The sequence below is a fragment of the Borostomias antarcticus genome (assembly GCF_949987555.1).
Source record: "Borostomias antarcticus genome assembly, chromosome: 23".
NCBI classification, from domain to species: Eukaryota; Metazoa; Chordata; class Actinopteri; order Stomiiformes; family Stomiidae; genus Borostomias; species Borostomias antarcticus.
In genome coordinates, this window is record NC_140256.1 from 1696759 (window position 1) to 1718194 (window position 21436).

The following is a 21436-nucleotide window of genomic DNA, read 5'->3' on the forward strand; positions in this document are numbered from 1 at the left end:
AACAGACTGGTTGACCACCAGAAACAGACTGGTTGACTACCAGAAACAGACTGGTTGACTAGCAGAAACAGACTGGTTGACTAGCAGAAACAGACTGGTTGACTAGCAGAAACAGACTGGTTGACCACCAGAAACAGACTGGTTGACTACCAAGAAAGAGACTGGTTGACTACCAAGAAAGAGACTGGTTGACTAGCAGAAACAGACTGGTTGACTAGCAGAAACAGACTGGTTGACTAGCAGAAACCGACTGGTTGACTACCAAGAACAGACTGGTTGACTAGCAGAAACAGACTGGTTGACTAGCAGAAACAGACTGGTTGACTAGCAGAAACCGACTGGTTGACTACCAAGAACAGACTGGTTGACCATCAGAAACAGACTGGTTGACCACCAAGAACAGACTGGTTGACTAGCAGAAACAGACTGGTTGACCACCAAGAACAGACTGGTTGACTAGCAGAAACAGACTGGTTGACTAGCAGAAACAGACTGGTTGACCACCAGAAACAGACTGGTTGACTACCAAGAACAGACTGGTTGACTAGCAAGAACAGACTGGTTGAACACCAGAAACAGACTGGTTGACTAGCAGAAACAGACTGGTTGACTACCAGAAACAGACTGGTTGACTAGCAGAAACAGACTGGTTGACTACCAGAAACAGACTGGTTGACCACCAGAAACAGACTGGTTGACCACCAAGAAAGAGACTGGTTGACTACCAAGAACAGACTGGTTGACCACCAAGAAACAGACTGGTTGACCACCAGAAACAGACTGGTTGACTAGCAGAAACAGACTTGTTGACTACCAAGAACAGACTGGTTGACTAGCAAGAACAGACTGGTTGACTACCAGAAACAGACTGGTTGACTAGCAGAAACAGACTGGTTGACTACCAAGAGCAGAGTGGTGACTGCTGGAGAGACCAGCCCAGAGAGACATCAACAATGTGGCAGTGAGGGCTTTAGCAGCCTAACTATATCTTCTGAGAGAAGGAACCAACAGCAACCTAGGGAAAAATCCCCCCAGGAATGCCTGAGATGGGAGGAAGAAGAGAATGCCATTTGGACGGAAAGGTGATGAAGGTGATGGGTAAGATAGCTCATCAGAGAGATCAGTGGAGGTATCCAGAAGGGGTGTGGATTCCAAAGGAAGACGAGTCAAAGAATCTCAGATCAGTTCAGAACCATCTCTCTAGATATTCTGCAGGATTGTTGCCAGGTGCCTGACAGACTACCTCCTGAGGAATTTCTACATTGATACCTCGGTGTAGAAAGGAGGGATCCTGGAGGTAATGGGGTGTCTGGAGTACTTTGGTCACCCAGATGATCAGGGAGGCCCAGGAGGACAACAGGCACCTGGTGGTGCTGTGGCTGGACTTCACATATGGTCCATACCCCACAAGCTGGACCAAGAGGCACTGAACTGCCACCATAGCCCAGGCAAGTCCAGGCACCTCATTCTGGACTACTGCAACAGCTTCAATCTGAGAGTCTCTGCGGTGCGTACAACCTCGGAGTGGCACAAGCTCAAGAAGGGAATCATCGCTGGATGTATCATTTCAGTGGTGCTTTTTGCACTTGCTATGAACATTGGGTGAAATCTTTTGAGGTTCAGTGCAGAGGGCCCCTCACTAAGTCCGGTGTCAAACAGCCATCTTTTAGGGCCTTTATGGATATGGATGACCTGACTGTGACAACATCATCTCTCCCAGGGAGCAGGTGGATCCTGAAGGGCCTGGAGGAGCTGATCACCTGGGCTCATAAGAGCTTCAAGCCGGTGAAGTCCAGATCCCTGGTACTGAAGAATGTAAAGACCATCAACAAGTCTCGCTTTGCACAAGCCGGACCCAGATACCATCTATCACGCTGGGGCGGAGGTAGACCTAGATAGGACCTAGATAGGACCTAGATAGGACCTAGATGGGACCTAGATGGGACCTAGATAGGACCTAGATAGGACCTAGATGGGACCTAGATAGGACCTAGATGGGACCTAGATGGGACCTAGATGGGACCTAGATAGGACCTAGATAGGACCTAGATAGGACCTAGATGGGACCTAGATAGGACCTAGATGGGACCTAGATGGGACCTAGATGGGACCTAGATGGGACCTAGATGGGACCTAGACGGGACCTAGATGGGACCTAGATGGGACCTAGATGGGACCTAGATAGGACCTAGATGGGACGTAGATCTTGTGTGTTTAATTAATCAAATAATGGACATTAAGCCCCAAGTTTATACCAATAGACAGGAGAACCCTAGAGCCTGCTTTATCACTAGTGCGGTCCAGTTGAAAAGCAGTCCTTCCACTCCTCACACTCTGTGACAGTAGACATGCAGCAGAGGTACAGTAGAGGTACAGTAGGACCCAAATGCACTCTTCAGGCAGGCTGAGACAATTCAGTAAAATCCACAGAGGAAACAGGAACACAGAAACACAGACAAGACGCAACAAGACAAATACAAGGATCTGCCCAGGGACAAAGATCTGCCCAGGCACAAGGATCTGCCCAGGGACAAAGGCTGTGACGCTATATAAAGAAAGTGTCTAACAAGGGAATGAGTTGCAGGTGGAGCTAAATCGTTGTCCAAAGAGTTGATGGAAGGCAAGTGTGCAGGATCCAGGTGAATGAGGACCAGGACAGGAACACACACACACACACACACACACACACACACAAGACCAACAGGGCACCGAAGGAGAGGGGAACACAGAAACACATGGGCAGGAAGTGAAGTCACTAGGGAGCATTTTCTTCATTTCATTTTAATATACTTTATTGTCCCCGTGGGTAAATTTGTTGAGGTGCACGGTGGGATACAACACATGCAACCCTGCACTGCCTTGGGTCGAGACGAGATACACCTGCAGAATGTTAACTTGCCCGGTTCTTGAGATAATCGTGATACAGACACAGAGACAGAGATTCCTGCCTTTATAGTGAGATATGATGTGCTAAAGCAATTATTCACAGCTTCCAAACTGTGAATTAGAAATAATAATAGATGACTCACATTAACACTTATAGAGGGATGAATTTAGCAGGACAATGTAGAATCAAGGCCATTCCATAACAGAAAGATTGTTTTCCATAGGGATACAATGAATAGCCTATAAAATACACACACATAAAGCATGTTTGGAAAGGAAATATGAAGCAGCTATTGTTTTTGGTGGAATTTGGCTTGTCTGCTTGGTCTTTCCTGCCAGATCCATACAAAATCATTCTTGATAGATGACTTGACACTTATGCAGATGGCACAAATTAGTATTCAGAGGGCTGTTGTGTAATTTGTAATGTTACAGTTTTAATTGAAACTCCCACAAGTTGCATGAATATGTTTCAGATGTACATACTAATCAGTGTCCCATTATTTAACGTCAGTGAAATATATTTATCTTGAATAACAGCTGCATCATTACTGTATTTTTTTGTTGCTGGGCTGTTTAGATGTTTTGTCTTTGCATTAAGTGGTAATTAAAACAAGCACATTAACATGGTAATTACAGTGCATATGGTGCAGTGCTTAGCATATGTATGTTGGGTAATGTATAATAATTACACCGTTACACATTGTAAGGTGTCAGATTGTACAGTAGGTCCTTTATTGGATTGAGATTTTCATGTGTAATTATACAAACCGCAAGCATCACATTTGCAAGTACATTATACCTACACCACTAGTACAGTTCATACAGTACTTGCCTACGGTGTGCAAGGAGCAGCATGCATTATGTAGCTTTCAGTGCCTTTAATTACAACATTCAGTTTCTGTAATTGTGTTAAAGGCCCCATTTACAACTGGCATTAAAATGCGTCTCGTATCCAGACTGTATCTAGATATGATTTTAGTTGATTCCATTTACACCTGGTATTAATATGTGTCTCCATTGAGATCCCATTGAGATCAGCAGCTAGATAGAGCAATCGGATCTCAATCGGATCTCAGTTGTTTGAGCTAGATTCTAGCTCAAACAACCGAACGCCACATTGGTTTAACATTGCTGTACATGTATGTGGACTGAATTTGCATTTACACTTGTGTTCAATGTGTTCACACTGCCTCCCTGACCACCTCTAGAGTGGCTGATCAGATCACAATCTGTCTTCAAAACATTTTGGGTGCATTTACACCTGTACTTTTATGTGGTTTAGCACTATCAGATTGCAATCTGATCACACAAAACACGTTTTAATGCCAGGTGTAAATGGGGTCATATAGTTGCCATATACTGTTGAGCTCATGAAACAAAACTCTTCTGGTTTCTCTCATTTCTTCTTAGAGTGAACACACTGAGGATCTCTAGCTGGTAGCCACTGTGGTGAAGTGCAGTCGCCTCAGTTCATTGGCCGGCCAGAGTCCGTGCAGAGGGTAAACAACCGACGCCTGAAGATTCCCTCTTCCTTGCCACTGTGCCACGGCACCATCCTACCACACAACGTCAACACCCACCACCTTGTTTATACCAGACACTACAAAGACTCCCAGGAAGTCTACAAAGACTCCCAAGAAGTCTACAAAGACTCCTATCAAATCAGGAGGCAAGACATCGGAGAAAACATCTGATGGGTTGCAAAAACGGCCTTGTGCTGCATCACCATGGGATCTGCGGTGTTGAGAAGCGATCCTCTTTGTTTACGCAGCATCAAGCTACAGCACATGTCCCCATCAGCCCCCGGTGTGATATGTACCACTCCAGTGGTGTTAATTGAAAATGTGAACTTCTGACATATTTTAATTGCCGTGCTGAAGGTCTTTCCTCCAGGCCCCTTCAACCACAGAGATGTTGGTAGTCTACTGAACATTTCCCATCACTTTGTTCGCACCTGGCAACATGATGTGGGTCCTTGTTGTATGCATGGCACCTCTCACCACTCGTGTTTAAAAGCTGGGATTGTTCTGCAACTCAACAGAAAACTCTGTAGACCTGGATCGATATTCAACGAAACTCTGAACTGTTTTGAAAAGTTTTCGTATTTGCTTTTCATTGCAGGCGATTGACCTCCCCTGCGTCAAGGCTTGGACATTTAGTTGAGTAGAACAGAAGTTGGGACTGAAGTAGAGTTGTTAATGTTCAGGGTGCTGGAGATGGGACTTCCATCCTCTGTTTGTGTCAAGGTAACATGGGAGTAAGCTTACACGGCAGTTTCTGCAAGCTGCTAAAAAAGCGAGGGGTCCCGCATTGTCCCTGGTCGAGGCTACTCGTCGCCAAGCGACAGAACACAACAATAATAGGGCGCTTATCCTCCGCAGAAAAGTTAAAATATATACAAACTTTTCTGCGCTGCTAAAATACGCTCCATAGACAACAACGTTAAAGGAGTAGTAAAGGGAAAATCATGTTTAGCCCTGTTTTAAGGTTTCTTATGATCATATACAATGGTTCAGATTAAAAAGTTGACAAAGCTAGCACTTTTGAGAAAGTCTGAGAATTGCTTTACCACCGTTTAGGTCATACAATGGATGTGGGTGGGCACCGTGAAAAATCATTCAAAAACATCAAATTCGCCGCAAAGTATGAATCCTGTAGGGTTTTATTGATCATTTTATGAAATCCATTGACTTGTATTGACGCAACCGTTGTAGATAAACGGTGGTAGAGCAATTATCAGACTTTCTCAAAAGTGCTAGTTTTGTCAACTTTTTGATCTGAACCATTGTATATGATCATAAGTAAACTTAAAACAGGGCTAAACATGATTTTCCCATTACTACTCCTTTAACAAAATCTGCTGTGAATGCACCCTAATTCCAGGTTAGAAAGTAGGCCTAGTGTTACGTTCTATTATGTCCCTCTTACGTTGGACCGTTAGTGGGCCTCCAGAGCGGTTCAGAGTGATGTCCAGAATATTAGTTCTAATATTAGAATATTAGTTCAAATTTATTTTCTCCTTTTGTATTTTTTTTTAATGTAGAATTAACATTAGGCCTACATAAAGTTCTGTCAGAAATACAGACACTAAAGCACATTGTTGCTCTGGTTTTAATTCTGATTTGTAAAACATAGATTTCAACTAATGTATTTTATCTGTACATAGGCTACAATAGTTTCCATTGCATATGTTGCTTATTTTGAGTAAGTGCACCTCAGCAGTAGTAGTGGAAATGCTTCAGTGACACATGACAATATTGACAGACTAGTAGTAGTAGGCCTAGGTGTCATACGAAAACTACATTATATACGTGTTTACTTTTTATTTGTAATTTTTATCTGCATTAGAAGAACCGTAAAAAGGTCTGTCTGTTGGACTCAGATACCCAGAACTCTCTCCTCTGTATTCCACTTGTCTCTCTATATTTACCATGCTCACTAAGTGTAATGCTATGGTAATGTGTACAGTAATATGTAGACTATTAAGTGTGTTGTCACCTCAATTTGCATTTCCAGGTTCAGAATCATAGACACGACGTAGGCCTCACTGTATGGGATTTAAAATAATGAGGTGGCTCATGTTGTTATTGTGCTGGGCAGACGTTATGAAGAAATGCTTTGCTTTCAGATATAAAAAAAAAGTATGCAGTCAGATTTTTTGATTGCTCTCCTTTTTCCTCTGACAAATGTGTAAGAGTACATTGTGTGATTCTCGTTGTAACATTGGAGAGAATTGTCTGTATACTGCTTGGACTTGACAATCCAGTTCAACATGCTGAAGGGCTGGATTCAGTCAAACTCACAATTAAAACAAACTCCTAATTAAAACAAGCTCAGTGTGGATATGCTAAACTGACCCTGGGTCTGATGTTTTATTTGATACAAATTACTTTCACAAGTGACAAAGCAATCGACAAAGCCAGGCTTATGAATATACACTTAACTGGTGTTTATTTTTTTATTTTTTTAAATCAACAATAAGCAAGTGGCCGCCAGCATCAACAAAAGGATCGAATTGAGTTCAAAAATGTGAATTATGATGATGGGAATTGCCTCGGTTGCTTTGCTGGTTGTAAGTTTATATAATTGCACAGCTCATTAGAATGCATTCAGTTGTGTCTCTAAAGAGCAATGATTCCTATCCTAAATGATGTTGCTGTCCTTTTTCTCAGGCTAATCCTTGGACAAAGCATTTCCAAGCAAGTGAATATTCCATACTTTACTGTAAACTATGTCTGCTTATGTTTATCATTACATTATAAAAGAAGATGATGTCCGCACACAGTATAAGGTCTCTGTCCGTGCTTTATTCACCCCCAACTAATGCACACAATTAACGTTTCGCCCACAAGGGCTTCTTCAGATAACAGGATCTTCATTCCAGGTGCCCTTATGTATGCAATGCCCATTCACCTATTAGTGACTGAGTTTCCTCCATCTGCGTGGGTGTGGTTTACCCGTCTGAGGGCAGAAATACAAAGATCGGGATCTTGAATCATGTGTGTCTACATCAAACAAACATACACGGATGTTATGTCAGCTACACCCAAACCACACCCACGCAGATGGAGGAAACTCATTGGCTGTCACTAATTGGTGAATGGGCATTGCATACATCAGGGCACCTGGAATGAAGATCCTGTTATATGAAGAAGCCCTTGTGGGCGAAACGTTAATTGTGTGCATTATTTGGGGGTGAATAAAGCACGGACAGAGACCTTATACTGTGTGCGGACATCATCTTCTTTTACTTGGATATACTCTAGTCCAGCACCAGTTTTTTGAAGTTTTTCCAGGTTGTACATATCCTACTTCTATCGATATCATTACATTATACTCTTGTATGCTATAGTACCAGATAACTCCATACTGTAGAACCTTTCAAGAGCCCCTTCACATTCGAGCTAGCAGCATCAAAGAAGGTTCTAGAAAATAACAAGGTTCACCAAGATGATTCTCCCATGAGGTTAACCCAAAACCCCCGAAGAGTTATTCCTTATCGAGTTTAAAATGCTGTAAAGAATATTTTGTGAGAAATTGTTTAAGAAAATCAATGTATTAGGATTGTGGTGAAAACGTTTACTTTATTGTGCCAACTGTTTTGCAGTAAGTTGTATGCCACCGCTGAGGGACTGTGTGAGGCAGACGCAGTAGGAAGCTCTTTATCGGAGACAGGCTGCTCCTCGCTGCGTCTTCTCCTGGCAGGTCTGGGGGCAGCGCTCTCCATGGAGTCTCTGTCTGCGCCAGACGCTAGTAGATTTGGCAGAGGAACCAGAACTTCTTAGATTAGGCGGTACACCATGTTCCATATTGCTGAAAATGTGTGTGTGTGTGTGTGCGCACGTGCGTGTGTGTGTGAGAGAGAGATAGAGAGAGAGAGGGAGAGCAAGAGAGAGAGAGAGAGATAGAGAGAGACTGAAAGAAAGGGCAGGAAATAGAAATAATAAAGATGAGCAGTGATTTAAAATGATCTTGTATGCACCTTATAATTCAGCAGTGGTCTTTCATATGGCGTGCCTCTCGAGATCTGTGACTTTCCCATGTTACAACTTACCCCTCAACGTTGTCCAAGTGCTGTCTATCATGAGTAAACAGAGAGGGGAGCATCGAGCTTGGCAGGCGTACATTCTGGATCAAGCTTGGAGCGATCTTTACCGATGAGATAAAACAACTCAATCAACGTCCAATCCTGTGTCTCTGGGTCTTTGTTCAATGGACCCTTTCCCCGGACCCCCCCCCCCCCTCCCGGTCTCTCTGAACAGCTTCCTGCACAGTCGCAGTGCGACACCACGAAACATTCCCTCTAGAAACATTCCCTCTAGAAACATTCCCTCTAGAAACTCAACAGATAGTTGTTAAAATGTTCAGAAGTCCAGGACTGTCACTACTCGTCCTGTCTCATCCTCCTATAGACTGCTCCCTCGCTGTGGTCCAATCAATATCAATCAATATCCTTTATTGAACCAGGTAGAAAAAAAAAACTCATTGAGATTAAAGTCACAATGAAATGAAAAAAGCATTCTGTCCCATTTTGGTTCACATAATTGGTCATAGTGTTCACCTATTCAACGATGTATGCCAAAATATTTACAAAATTCTACTTTTGTTGTAATCTTATATCAAAGTATATAATTTCTTTCTTCCTGGAAAACGGTAGGTCACGTGCAGTGACGACAACAGGCACCTTAGATTTTAGGCCAATAATCTCACGACATCCACCCGTCAATCAACGCTATCCTTCTATCGAATCTGTCTAAAGTTCTTAAAACCCGTCCACTTGTCAATGTTCCAATCAAATTCCTCTAAACGCATGTCCCACCCTCATAGCTTGTTTGCGTCGGAAATACGTCAAACTACGGAAGTAAGATGATCTCAAACGTCCGTTTCAATGCGACTTTAAAAACTCTTTTCTAAGAGTGACCTGGCCAAGAGGGCATCTTAAAATAAAGTTACAACAAAACATACACAGTGAACAGAACATACAGAACAAAGAACCCAGCCTCTAGGCTGAAGGTGTTGAGCCCAGCGACCACACGCCACCGTGAACGTCACTCCAAAACTCACGGTCAGACCTCTGAGTAAACCCTCTGACCTTAACCCTTTTCTCCGGCTTCATGAAATAACGCTCGGCCCGGCCCACTCATGATGACTGACATACTTTTTGTGAGCCAATTTCCACACGGTTGCCATGACAGGGCCGAAGACTTATAGCTAACTCCGAGGGACACATCATTTCCCGTTGTGTAATACAATGTCCCCGAGTCACACATACTGTGCGGTATACGCTTGAGTGGGGTTTGATAGGTGTTGCTGCCCTTTGCTGCCAGCTACCTCCGCCATGCAGAATCACCCAGAAGAAAAGCCGCGTTCGCCGGCTCCTAGCTGTGGCGTGTACAGATACCATGCCGTGTGGGCAGATTGGGCATGAAATGAGTCATGGTTGGAAGACCGACAAGTGTAATCATACTGAAGCATTAGCACCACTGTACACTGAGATAGTGCGCAGGGAGAAAGAATGATGATTGACCGTCGACAAGACAATGATGCTGCCTCTGTGCTCACTGTGTAGCACATAATGGAGGAGGAAGCTCTTCTCTCAGACTAGGCCCTCCTATCCTTACGACAGCAAACTGGGGCTGTGAACGATGTCCATTTGCACATCAGAGGAGAAGCAATATCTTGAAACAAATAGTCACTGTCATATGCCTATTTCTTCAAAAAGATGAATATGAATATGTCTGTATGGGAAAGCCATGAGTGCATTGTATTCCACTCACGTAGCTATTGAAGGACTGAGTGACTGCACCCCCTCTGGCAAGGGCCTCACACCATTTTAGTGACATCCTACCTCAAAAAGACAAATATATGTTCTTACCTGTCATTGACGCAGCGTGACTCATGCTGCCATATGCTATTTCAGTTTGGCTGTTAGCGAGACACAGACATCTGTACCCTCTCCTTCCCCGGCATGGTCATTTGTTTGCTTCCCCTACCAGGCTGTTTACGAGGGCGTCTGTTTCGCAGAAGCTGTGAAAAAGGTTCACGCTACCGCAGATTAGGTGAAAACAAAATAACGTTACACACCCACCCACCCGCCTCAGGCGATGTGTGATGACACATGCATTTATATTCTATTCTCCGTTTTGAGAGTCTTAATAACATGCTGGACCTTTGATGAAGTGGACCAGTACTGTGGGTTTTTCCTCCACACTCCATGTGTCTCGTCATCATCTGTCCTACACTGCGATCTGTAGCCAGAGCTTCTGTCTTTTACACCAGGGGGGAGTGAAACACCTGCTCTCATGGTAGTCAGTCAGATATACGCCACACACAAGTATGCATACATCACAGACACACACACACACACACACACACATACATAGAAAGAGTAAGAGAGAACAAGATAGAAAAGGGAGAAAGGGAGGGAGACCGCGAGAGAGAGAGAGAGAGAGAGAGAGAGAGAGAGAGAGACAGAGAGAGTGTTGAAAGTGAGTGTTTTTCCTTCACATTGGAATGCAGGACCTGTTTCATGTGTCTGAGATGTTACTTATTCATTAATTTTCTTATTCACTTTAATGAACATATGGTTAAATGACTGCATTACCCTGGCTGGCTCTTTGAGACTTGCCACTGGCCAATATTCTAGCCCGAGGGCACAGAGTGATCAAGTATATACACTCTTACGATCGATGCTGAATAATTTTATGTTCACCTCAGCCACGACCAATTAAGTCCATTGGCTGGTATCTTCCTGTCCCTCATCATCGGCCACTGGGAAAATCAAATATTTCTGTGGATAAATTAATGAGAGCCCCAAATCACACAGTCCCCCCATCTGTATTGAGAGATATACAATAGCCAGTTAATCGAATTTCTGCATTTTGGTCCGACAGGTAGATGATGTGAGATTCTGCGCTTTGTTGAGCTTGCCACATGGAGAGACAAAGTGAGTGCTGGTCTCTCTCCCACTCTACACAATTTTCTCCTTCCAATGTTTATCAACTTTGAGTCACGTAACCTGTTTGATGAGTTCATATACATCCCAGTAACCCTTGTTGCTTTGCCTTCAAGCTGCCAGTCTCTCAAAATTAGTTTTGGGATATTGGACTTGCTATTATTGAAGAAATTCCCTTATGCATGCAATCGGGTGCACACTACACACAGTTTCTCCCCTTCAGCACTATGAGGTGTATTATTGAAGTGATATTTCAGAGCTGATTGGCTGCCATGTAACCAAGTCTATAAGAAAACATGAAATAACTGGCATGGCTGATAATGGGATGTGAATGTGGCTGTGCCTATAGTGATACAGTATCAACACTAAAACAAGCAACCTTCATAAAGTCCTTCTCTCTGTCACAATTGTTCCCTGACCTGATCACCCTGTACTATAAATGTGTGTAATCATCGTGTAGGATGGGTGTGATTCAGAACAGATTGTTTTATGACAACCTCTCTGGTCAACAAGTGCTGTGGTTTCATAGGCGTGGCAGGGATCGAGCTGTGGCTGCTTGCACTAATGGTAATAATTAATCTCACCTAAGACAGACACATGCCTTAATAATCCAGGATATGAAATAAAGCTCGAATCTGTGACTTTAAGAAACATGAAAGAAAGTTTAAACACATTTATTTTAGAACCTCAATTTCTGCATACAATACTTTGAACTTCAGTTGAATAAAAATACCAAACATTAAATCATCAACGTTTTCTCAATATACTGCGTACTTTAACTGATCTGGAAAGAAGTAGTATTAGAAAAATATTAGTAATTGTTAGTGTTGACATACTTTGTAGCAAGCCCACATGACCCTTAACCGCAATACCCAATAGAACAACAGTATGGAAAGAGGGGGTGTGGCCTCTAGTCACTCACCTGTTGCAGAGTTTCAGGTAAAAGAAAAAGGAAGAAGGAAAGCCAAGCGCACCTGTGCTGGGGCTTTCTGTCTGGCCTCCCAGGACTCATTTCTGTTTGGATTATTTCTCTACTGACAGGTAATTTTATTTTAAATATTTTTATTATTTCTTATAGTTAATTATTGTACTCTCAAGTTGACAAACTCCCCACTTAATTCACACTTGATAGCAGCAGTGGGCACCTTGGTTCAGATAAGTTGATAAGTTGTCAAGGACAACCTTTGAGAATACTGTAATCAACTCTTTTAATCAACTCGGCACTCTTTTCGCAAACAATGATATATAAAGCCCCAACGGCCAGTCTTTATCACTGTTGTTTCAGGGTGTGTTGACTGCGTTAGTTGTTGTAGCTGTTGAATAAAGTTATCCTATTCTTCAGAACGAATCAAAAAGAGGAAGTACACATATTCAAATGATGCATTCAGTTACATTCGCCTTCTATCTTCTGTGTTTTACAGGCTTTCTAACCCTTTGACCATGGACAAGTGTTTTAGATCCTTCTGGCTACAGTTGGCTGGCTTGTGTTTTGTAACAGTTTATCTGAATTTAGGTGAGTCTTTTGAATTTTAGATGTTTTGTTTTGTCTGTTCGTTGTTCCTCATAGTTCTCTATGTCAAACACAAGATACACTTTACCTGACTTTTTTCAACTGGTTCAGTTCTACATGCTACCTTCCTGGTTTTACATGCTTCTGTGTTTGTCAGGGGAGTGTGTCTTCCTCGCAGTCATTCACAGACTAACCCTAACCCGACAGGGTTACAGCAGATGGCGTTCCCTAGACAGAACGTCTGTCTGTAGAAACAACTCCAACACACTTTGTTTGTGAGACATAAAATCACGAATTAATGTGACAGTATTGCATCCAGCCTCATGTGAACTTTCACAGATGTCCAATTAATTTTGTAGAGGCAGATTTATGTTGTTACTCACAGGAAGTTGAGAGTTTTAGAAAGTTGCGAAGAGGCCTACTTTGAAGTTGTGATTTCCACTCTGTCTGACATTTTCCATTAGGCTTTCACCAGTGTCTGGGAAGGGGCAGCAGAGTCGATGTAATACTTCTTAACACCCTTTCATCCGCAGCTTCCCTCTGGAGACATGGATTTTAGCAGTAAATTTAATATTGACTTTCTCCTTTCATTTCTCTCCTCAGGTGTGACGGTGGCCATGACCGTGACCTCCACGGGCCCCCAGACCATCCGAAGACCCCAGGGGGCAACGGTCACTCTGGGGTGCACCTACATCGCTAACCCCTCGGACACAGGGGAACTAGACATTGAGTGGTCCAACGTTAGCCCAGACATGACCCTGAAAGACCATCTGGTAAGACTTGAGAGACGAGGGGAGATGGGGATGCTATGGAAAGCCAGTGGAAGAAGCAGAGGATAAGAGGATTGTTTAGCCGTAGCCATGCACTGTATCATAATATATATCGTCATCGCTCTAGGGGAAGAACTGTTCTTAAGATGTACTCTGAAGAACGGTATTGTTTTTGTCACTGAACTGGATCTCCACCTGTCAGATTTTATCCTACGCAGGCGGGAGAACGTTGCACTACGGAGGTGCCAGCCTGTCTAAGAGGGTGAAATTCGTAGGAAACCCCAAACAGGGAGACGCTTCGATCTCCATCTCCTCACTGCTGATCTCAGACACGGCCACCTACCAGTGCAAAGTCAAGAAGGCGCCAGGCGTTGATATGCGAAAAGTCACTCTGGTAGTGATGGGTGAGAAATACCTTGAATGTCTGTGGGCTCGGTCTGTCAAGTTTCTGTTTGACCAGTTTCGTTCCTCAGACAGTAGAGGCTGTTTTTTCACGGAGATGGAATGTCAACACCTCGTTCTACGCCCTCCCTAGTAACCACACCTCTTTAGCATTTAGCTTTTGTTCCAGATATACCCAGCATTCCCTGACTGAAATCATATTGAAACAGTCCTAAGAAAAAATTGTCATGTTGTTACTGTTCAACTGTTGGTGAAGGAAGTAGAGAAGGCAAAAAGTGACCAAAACACGTTTCCGTTTAGGAATAAGTATATAATTTATTATTGTTCCCACGTGCTCTACGCCTTTTGTATATTTAGTTGTGTTGTTCTCTGTATTTTATATGTCCTTGTGTCTTTCAATGTGAAACTTTGCTGCCTTCTTGGCCAGGTCAGTATTGTAAAAGAGATTTTATCTCAATGCTTTTTCCTAAATCCTGTTAAATACAGGTTAAATAAATATCGATGTACGTGAGGTTTGACATGGTTTTTCTTCACCAGTCCCTCCATCAGTGCCGAAGTGCTGGGTGGAGGGTAGCGAGGAGAAGGGGAGCCCTGTGTCCCTGCGCTGCAAGTCCTCCCTGGGATCCATGCCTCTGATCTACGTGTGGAAGAGGGAGAGTGGAGGCGTCATCCCTCCCACTGCGACGCAAAGTAGGCTACTGCAACCGCAAATCACAAATACTGATTACGGTATTGATTCAAGAACCAATGATCTGCTCTCTGCTCCGCGCCGAGGCCTGTGCTGTGCTACTGTGTCAGCGAGGTGTCTGTTTGCTTCATGCAGACCCGCAGACTGGTGAGCTGCTGATCAGTAATCACTCGGCGAGCTACATGGGAAACTACCTGTGTGAGGTGACGAACGCTGTGGGCAAGGAGCAGTGTAAATACATGCTGAACGCCTACAACCGTAAGTCTAAACACACAGTTTTCCTCTTCTTCGTATGGGTTGGTTTGTTATTGTCCTCTCACCCCAGGCTTGGGGCCGAGGGGCTATCCTTTTACCCCCCCCCCCAGGCTCGGGGCCGAGGGGCTATCCTTTTACCCCCCCCAGGCTCGGGGCCGAGGGGCTATCCTTTTACCCCCTCAGGCTCGGGGCTGAGGGGCTATCCTTTTACCACCCCAGGCTCGGGGCCGAGGGGCTATCCTTTTACCACCCCGAGCCTGGGTGAGGGCTCACCTGGGCTATATAAGTTTCCTAAATCCTTATTCCAAAATGGAGGTAGGAGCAGGAGAAAGTCATCGCTTTTATATAAATAATGTCATGTTTTGTACAGTTAGTTAGGGATATCCAGAGTAGTTTGGAGTATGTGGTTGATTTTAATTACTCCCTCTCTCCAGCGACCAACAAAGTGGGAGTGATCGTGGGCGCTGTGATTGGTGCTCTGCTTCTGTTGCTCCTCCTCCTGCTTCTCATCTGGCTTCTGATTTGCTGCTGCCACAAGCGTCGCTATCAGAAAGAGGTCGCCAATGAAATCAGGTATGAGATATGATACTTCCCAGATTCCGAGTGTAACATTCAGAAGAGGCAGAGCGAGTGCTGATCGTCTCCTATCCTGTCCGCCTCCCCCCGCACTCTCAGAGAGGACGCCCCCGCTCCGGAAAGCCGACCCTCCAGCAGACTCTCCAGCTTCCGCTCGGTGTTGGGCTACCGCGCCCACGCCGGCGTGGCCTACAGCTCCGTGAGGAAGGCCCAGCCGGCCAGGACCGAGTCGGGCCGCAGCATCCACACGAACAAGAGCACGCCCTCCCCCAGCGAGCAGAAACCACCGCCCCTGCCGCCTCCCCTGAAGTACGACAGCAGATATGGATACCCCGTGTAGCGCTAGCTATGAGCTACTGCTAACAAGCTGGGATGGGGGAGGAGCTAAGAAACCATCAGAGACTTGTACAACTTTGCACAAGCAGCCACATCACACATGCAGGGTATTTCTATGGGTGCAATGGAAAATAGAGGTTTTATATGAGTTTGAATGAGAGAATGGTATTTAAGATTGTTTAGTTTATGTCCAATGGGCAAGTATGTGAATACATAATGTATTTACCCAAGGTGTCAAGGTAAAGTGTTTATTCCTTTTTATATGGTTGTGCAATAAAGATGAGCATTTTATGCTTTTTTTTTAATCAAACAAATGTCATTGGAGTCCTCATAGTGTAACTGATTATGATGCAAAATGCTGAGTTCTAGAGGGATCAATGATCAAGCCATTTATTTCATACAACTGTGGCAGGTTTTCTTGTCCAGCTGAGTAGTGCAGTGCAGAGGGAAAAACTTCAAAATAAGAATCTCACAATGTTGTTTTTTTTGCAAGGATATTATCTTGTGTTGATCTTACATCTTCTTCTAAGCACCCTAAAACCGATAACATTTAATCTACAGAATTCCAAAAGCGAGTGTGTAAATACTGTGAGCCTGTTTGTGCAAATGTGTGGTCTGGAAAAGTGTAATGTTTTATTGATTCACCTGGGTTAAACCCACAGTGACGCGCTGTACGGTGCTGAATTGGAGCTCAGCCTGAAGGCGAGCCTGGGGGGGTTTCCTTCGCTGATCATGAGTGCTGGTCTTGTGCAATGATGTTGTGTAAATAAGTACTGATAGCTCCAGGAAGCCCATTTGCATTGAGACTCGACCTCCTGCCTCAGAGTAGATAAGCAGCCTAAGTAGTGGGGCGGCTGTAGCTCAGTTGGTAGAGTGGGTCGTTCAATGATTGAAGGGTCAGCGGTTCGAATCCCAGCTCCGACTGTCCACATGTCGAAGTGTCCTTGAGCAAGACACCTAACCCCAAATTGCTGGAAGGTGCAGCTCTCAGGTTCTTGGGGAAGAACGTTCCAGAGCCTTGGGGCCACCGCCTCAAAGGCTCTGTCACCCTGGGTTTTTAGTCTGGTCCGGGGCACCTCCAGGAGGCCCTGCTTGGACCACCTCAGAGACCCACTCAGCGAGTAGGGATGGAGAAGCTCTGAGATGTAGGTTGGGGTCTGGAGAGCTCTGAGATGTAGGTTGGGGTGTGTCTGTGGAGAGCTCTGAGATGTAGGTTGGGGTGTGGAGAGCTCTGAGATGTAGGTTGGGGTGTGTCCATGGAGAGCTCTGAGATGTAGGTTGGGGTGTGGAGAGCTCTGAGATGTAGGTTGGGGTGTGTCCGTGGAGAGCTCTGAGATGTAGGTTGGGGTGTGGAGAGCTCTGAGATGTAGGTTGGGGTGTGTCCGTGGAGAGCTCTGAGATGTAGGTTGGGGTGTGTCCGTGGAGAGCTCTGAGATGTAGGTTGGGGTGTGTCCATGGAGAGCTCTGAGATGTAGGTTGGGGTGTGGAGAGCTCTGAGATGTAGGTTGGGGTGTGTCCGTGGAGAGCTCTGAGATGTAGGGTGGGGTGTGTCAGTGGAGAGCTCTGAGATGTAGGTTGGGGTGTGTCCATGGAGAGCTCTGAGATGTAGGCTGGGGTGTGTCCATGGAGAGCTCTGGAGGTGAAAACCAGGACGGTGAACTGGATCCGGAGGTGTACTGGGAGCCAGTGCAGGGAGGCCAGCAGGAAGTGTGTTTGGGCGAGGTTGTCATGCTGCCATGAATCTGGTACAGTAATGCCACCAGATATCCACACATCACAGTCAGTACTCTTCACCATGAGTCCAAGCAAATACCTGGACCACCGCTGCCTATTGCCATCACCCACGCAAATATCCACCCTAACAGAGTTGAATGCCTCTATAAATTCCAGTCAGGGAACTCGGAAATCAAAGGATTTGTGAATCAGCTTGCAGTACCAGTCTTGGTAAACATCTTTAGGCAAATGTTCATCTTGTGTTCCTTTTTCATCTTCAACCAGAGACAAAGATATTGAATCAGGCATTCCATCTTGTCTTGTACTAAAATACCTTTGACACTTATAACCACTCGTCAGACCTGAAAGATGCCTCTTCTAAGGTAAAGATATGACATTCCCAACACGACCAAGTTCAACATTAATTGCACTATACCCTCTGGACCTTAACATAATTCCAGTTAATTTTCCATGCACAGTAATCTGTAATGTAATTTTCACACGCCTCTGTTTCTGAAGATGAGGATAACTATTAAATGAGTTTGAAGTTAAATGTTTTATTTATTTATTTTCAACAGAGCAGAAATGTCTGGCAATGGCTCAAGGCTTAATGCTTCTTTTTTTTTTAAAGTGCGATTTGCTTGCTGAATTTCAAGAGAGGAACGGAGAGATTTCATTACATTTTAATCAATCCTGGACATTGTTAGGACAAACAGCAAGACTAATGCTCAGGGGAAGCTAGTTGTTCCTCTGGATAACGGCCGGCCTGATCGTTGTGCTCACTGCGTTCCTCAACCTGTTCATCTTCCTGATGAGCCCGGAGAGCTTCAAGAATAACAAGCAGTGGTGTCCCTCTGAGACCATCATCACAGCCCTGTCTATTGCACTGTACTTTAGATTGTGATTCTTGCACTTTGCCCTCAGCACTTATCAGCACCTTCAGATTATGCTCTTAGTCACTTGTTTTAGAAAGAAGATGCACTTGTGAGTTCTGGCAAGTAGTAGTACATTGGCTCTTCCTACGTTAAATGCAATTATTGTTAGTCGCTTTGGATAAAAGCGTCTGCTAAATGACTGTAATGTAATGTAAATGTAATGTCTATGGCCAACATAACCCACCAGCTGGTCTGCTACTTCTGGATGACCATGGACGGATTTGACCCATATTGCGACGTGCTCTGGATGTCCTACCCTGTCATGCTGCTGACAATCCTCAGCCTTAAGCTCACCATCATGAGGACCAGTGCGTTCCTGATCTGACAGCACCAAGCTGGTCATCGCTCCCATCCATTGCTACACACAGATCCAGGCCGCCATCTTGAAGCTGCAGTGTATTTCAAATGCATAAACATTGTGTGGAACAGAACTTCAAGGAGGCAAAAACGGCCAAATCAACAATTTATTGAGCGAGCCTAACACATGGGGTGAGAACTTCGGCAATACTAAGGTTCTCATGGAGGGGCCGCAGCTTTTAAACTAGCTTCAAGCCATTTAACCATTTTTTTATTGGTTTATTTAGTGAGGACAGTGCATATGAATGAACACATACAAGTGCATGACTGTGTAAACATGCCGGATTTAGCTAGGAGCTAGTTTCCATCCGCAGTCCTCAAACATTAAACATTAAGTACTCACAGAAGGACAAACATTAAACGACAACTAAATCTAAGACAGTCTCATGACACTATGCTGATATTCCTGTCTGATGTCATTCCGGGGCTGGTGGTGATTAAGTGTTGAATCTCCCTCTCCGTTCACCTGGCCGTCCATCTCCATCACATGAAAGCCTTCACCCCCAGCAGCCATGCACCCAAGCCGGGGAACCAGACGTGCGTGAGACCCTCCGTCTGGTTGTTCCTCTGCTTCCTGGTGGGTGATGTGTGTGTGTGTGCATGTCCGGAAAGCAATTACACATGAAAGTCACATTATCCATCCAATTCTTCACTTCTGTCTACACCACGTTCCGTGCGCTGGTTCTGATCGATGGAAAGAAGACCCAGTGGAAGAATCGTGTCCTCTCTTACAATGTCTGTCTGGATGCCTTTCCCTATTTGTGCTTTCTGCAGGTACCACACTCTTAAAAATGATGTGTTGTTTTTTACACACTTATGTGTCTTTAAGGACTGCACATCTTGTGTTATATTTCTGACACAATCACTGTGTAGAATTAAAAGTCTCAACGCAATAGTTGTGTTACTACCTACCGCGAGATCAAGGCATTGCGCAATATCGGAATCAGTTCAAGCGGAAGTTTACACACGTATGTGCTGCGACTAAATAGTTCAATGCTAAATATTTTTTAAAAGCCTTTCCAGATGAACTAGAATCTTACTTTATGGCGAACTATATGCCAGAACGCCAACTAACACCTAGGTGAGTTTCTTGTCTTTGAAATCGAGAGTTTAACATGTTTTTGAATGATTTCGCCTTCGTCAGGCTACCACGCTGATTCTCCTGGTACGTCCCAGAGGGCACTGCGGGAACTGCGCTCTCACTCCACACCTGCCTGACGTCACCAATCAACCCATCTCTATGGAGCCAGGTGAAGAAGCCGGGCTACTGAGCAGTCGGTGCCAGATCGCTGACCAATAAACGTGTCCCAACGTGGTGCTTGTCCCCCTACGTCTGTCGTGTCTGCTCTTGGGTCCTCCTCCACCAGCCCTAACGCTTCATAGTGGCATGTACTCTAGCACCCCCTAGTGGCGTCCAGTATGAGGATGTATGCAGTAAGCCAGGCCGGGGCGAGCCAGATCTTATTGCTCCTCCAGCGGCCAGCTGACCATCAGGGAAACCAGAGTTGGCAATAACTTCCATAGAGGTGTTGGATATATATTAAAGCCTCTGGCTTTATTCATTTCTCACAGTCTCCCATTCTGGAACTAAAACTGTTGTCCATGCTTGTGTGGACATCACCGGGCAGTTGGTCTCCCAGCTGGAACCTCCTGTATATTGTGATCCTTTGGCCGAGCAGGGAGACTGATATCCTGTTGGCCAGTAGCTGACAGGAAAAGAACAGGCCATTAGCATTCCAGAGTACCAGGACGAACACACATATCACACACAGCCCCACTGCTGTAAACAACATTTCTGTACGCATCCAACCAGCCAAATCTTTTCCCAGAAGCCATTATGCGGCGAACAACAGAAATCCAAGGATGCTGATGAAGGCAGCGGGCGTGGGTGTACTAATACTGAGGAGCTGCTGCCGGAGACTCTCCAGAGAGTCTCCTCATTTGGGTATGAAAAGGCCTGGTCCTCGTGGAACAAACAAAACATCTCAGACAAATGTTGAAACGTGTGTGGGAGACCGCTGGACCTCCAGCCAAATGTCATGCCTTAGTGACGGGAGACTATTTTTGCCATACAAATGTTTTTGCTCATCTTCAGCAGCTCAGCTACATGTAGCTCAATCCCAGTAGCAGTTGTACTGCACCCACTACACACACACACACACACACACACACACACACACAGACACACACACACACACACACACACACACACACACACACACACACAATATGTCGCCAGCACATTACTTCTGTTCATGTTTGGTCGGTCGGCTTTACAGGTTTATTGGTAAAAGACTATAGTACATCTCTTCAAGGTAAAATATCTCCATAAAAAACCTCTTCCAATCCTTGTTAGAAAAACACATACAAAAAATAATTTCCCTTCTAAAATGTATGGTGGTTTTGATCTTTAGAAATACAAAAACTAAAATACTGACAACTTATTGAATGTTATGATTCAAAATAGCAATTTCACATGCATACATGAAACATACAAGGTATTTCATTATTTTCTAAAAGAGAACTTTGAACTCTTACTTGATCTGTTCA

At 44.5% G+C, this 21436-nt stretch overlaps 1 protein-coding gene across 1 annotated transcript; it reads left to right on the top strand.

Annotated features, from left to right (window-relative positions):
• Nucleotides 1-1300: 1300 nt before the first annotated feature.
• Nucleotides 1301-15885, top strand: LOC311324790 (uncharacterized protein; the record flags this gene model as incomplete). Its single annotated transcript, XM_084457383.1, has 10 exons — nt 1301-1559; nt 1721-1885; nt 4324-4558; nt 7997-8142; nt 13458-13627; nt 13827-14028; nt 14564-14716; nt 14850-14972; nt 15404-15542; nt 15645-15885. 10 exons carry the CDS (start codon nt 1301-1303, stop codon nt 15883-15885), a joined length of 1833 nt encoding a protein of 610 aa, XP_084313509.1.
• Between the last annotated feature and the right edge of the window lie 5551 nt (nt 15886-21436).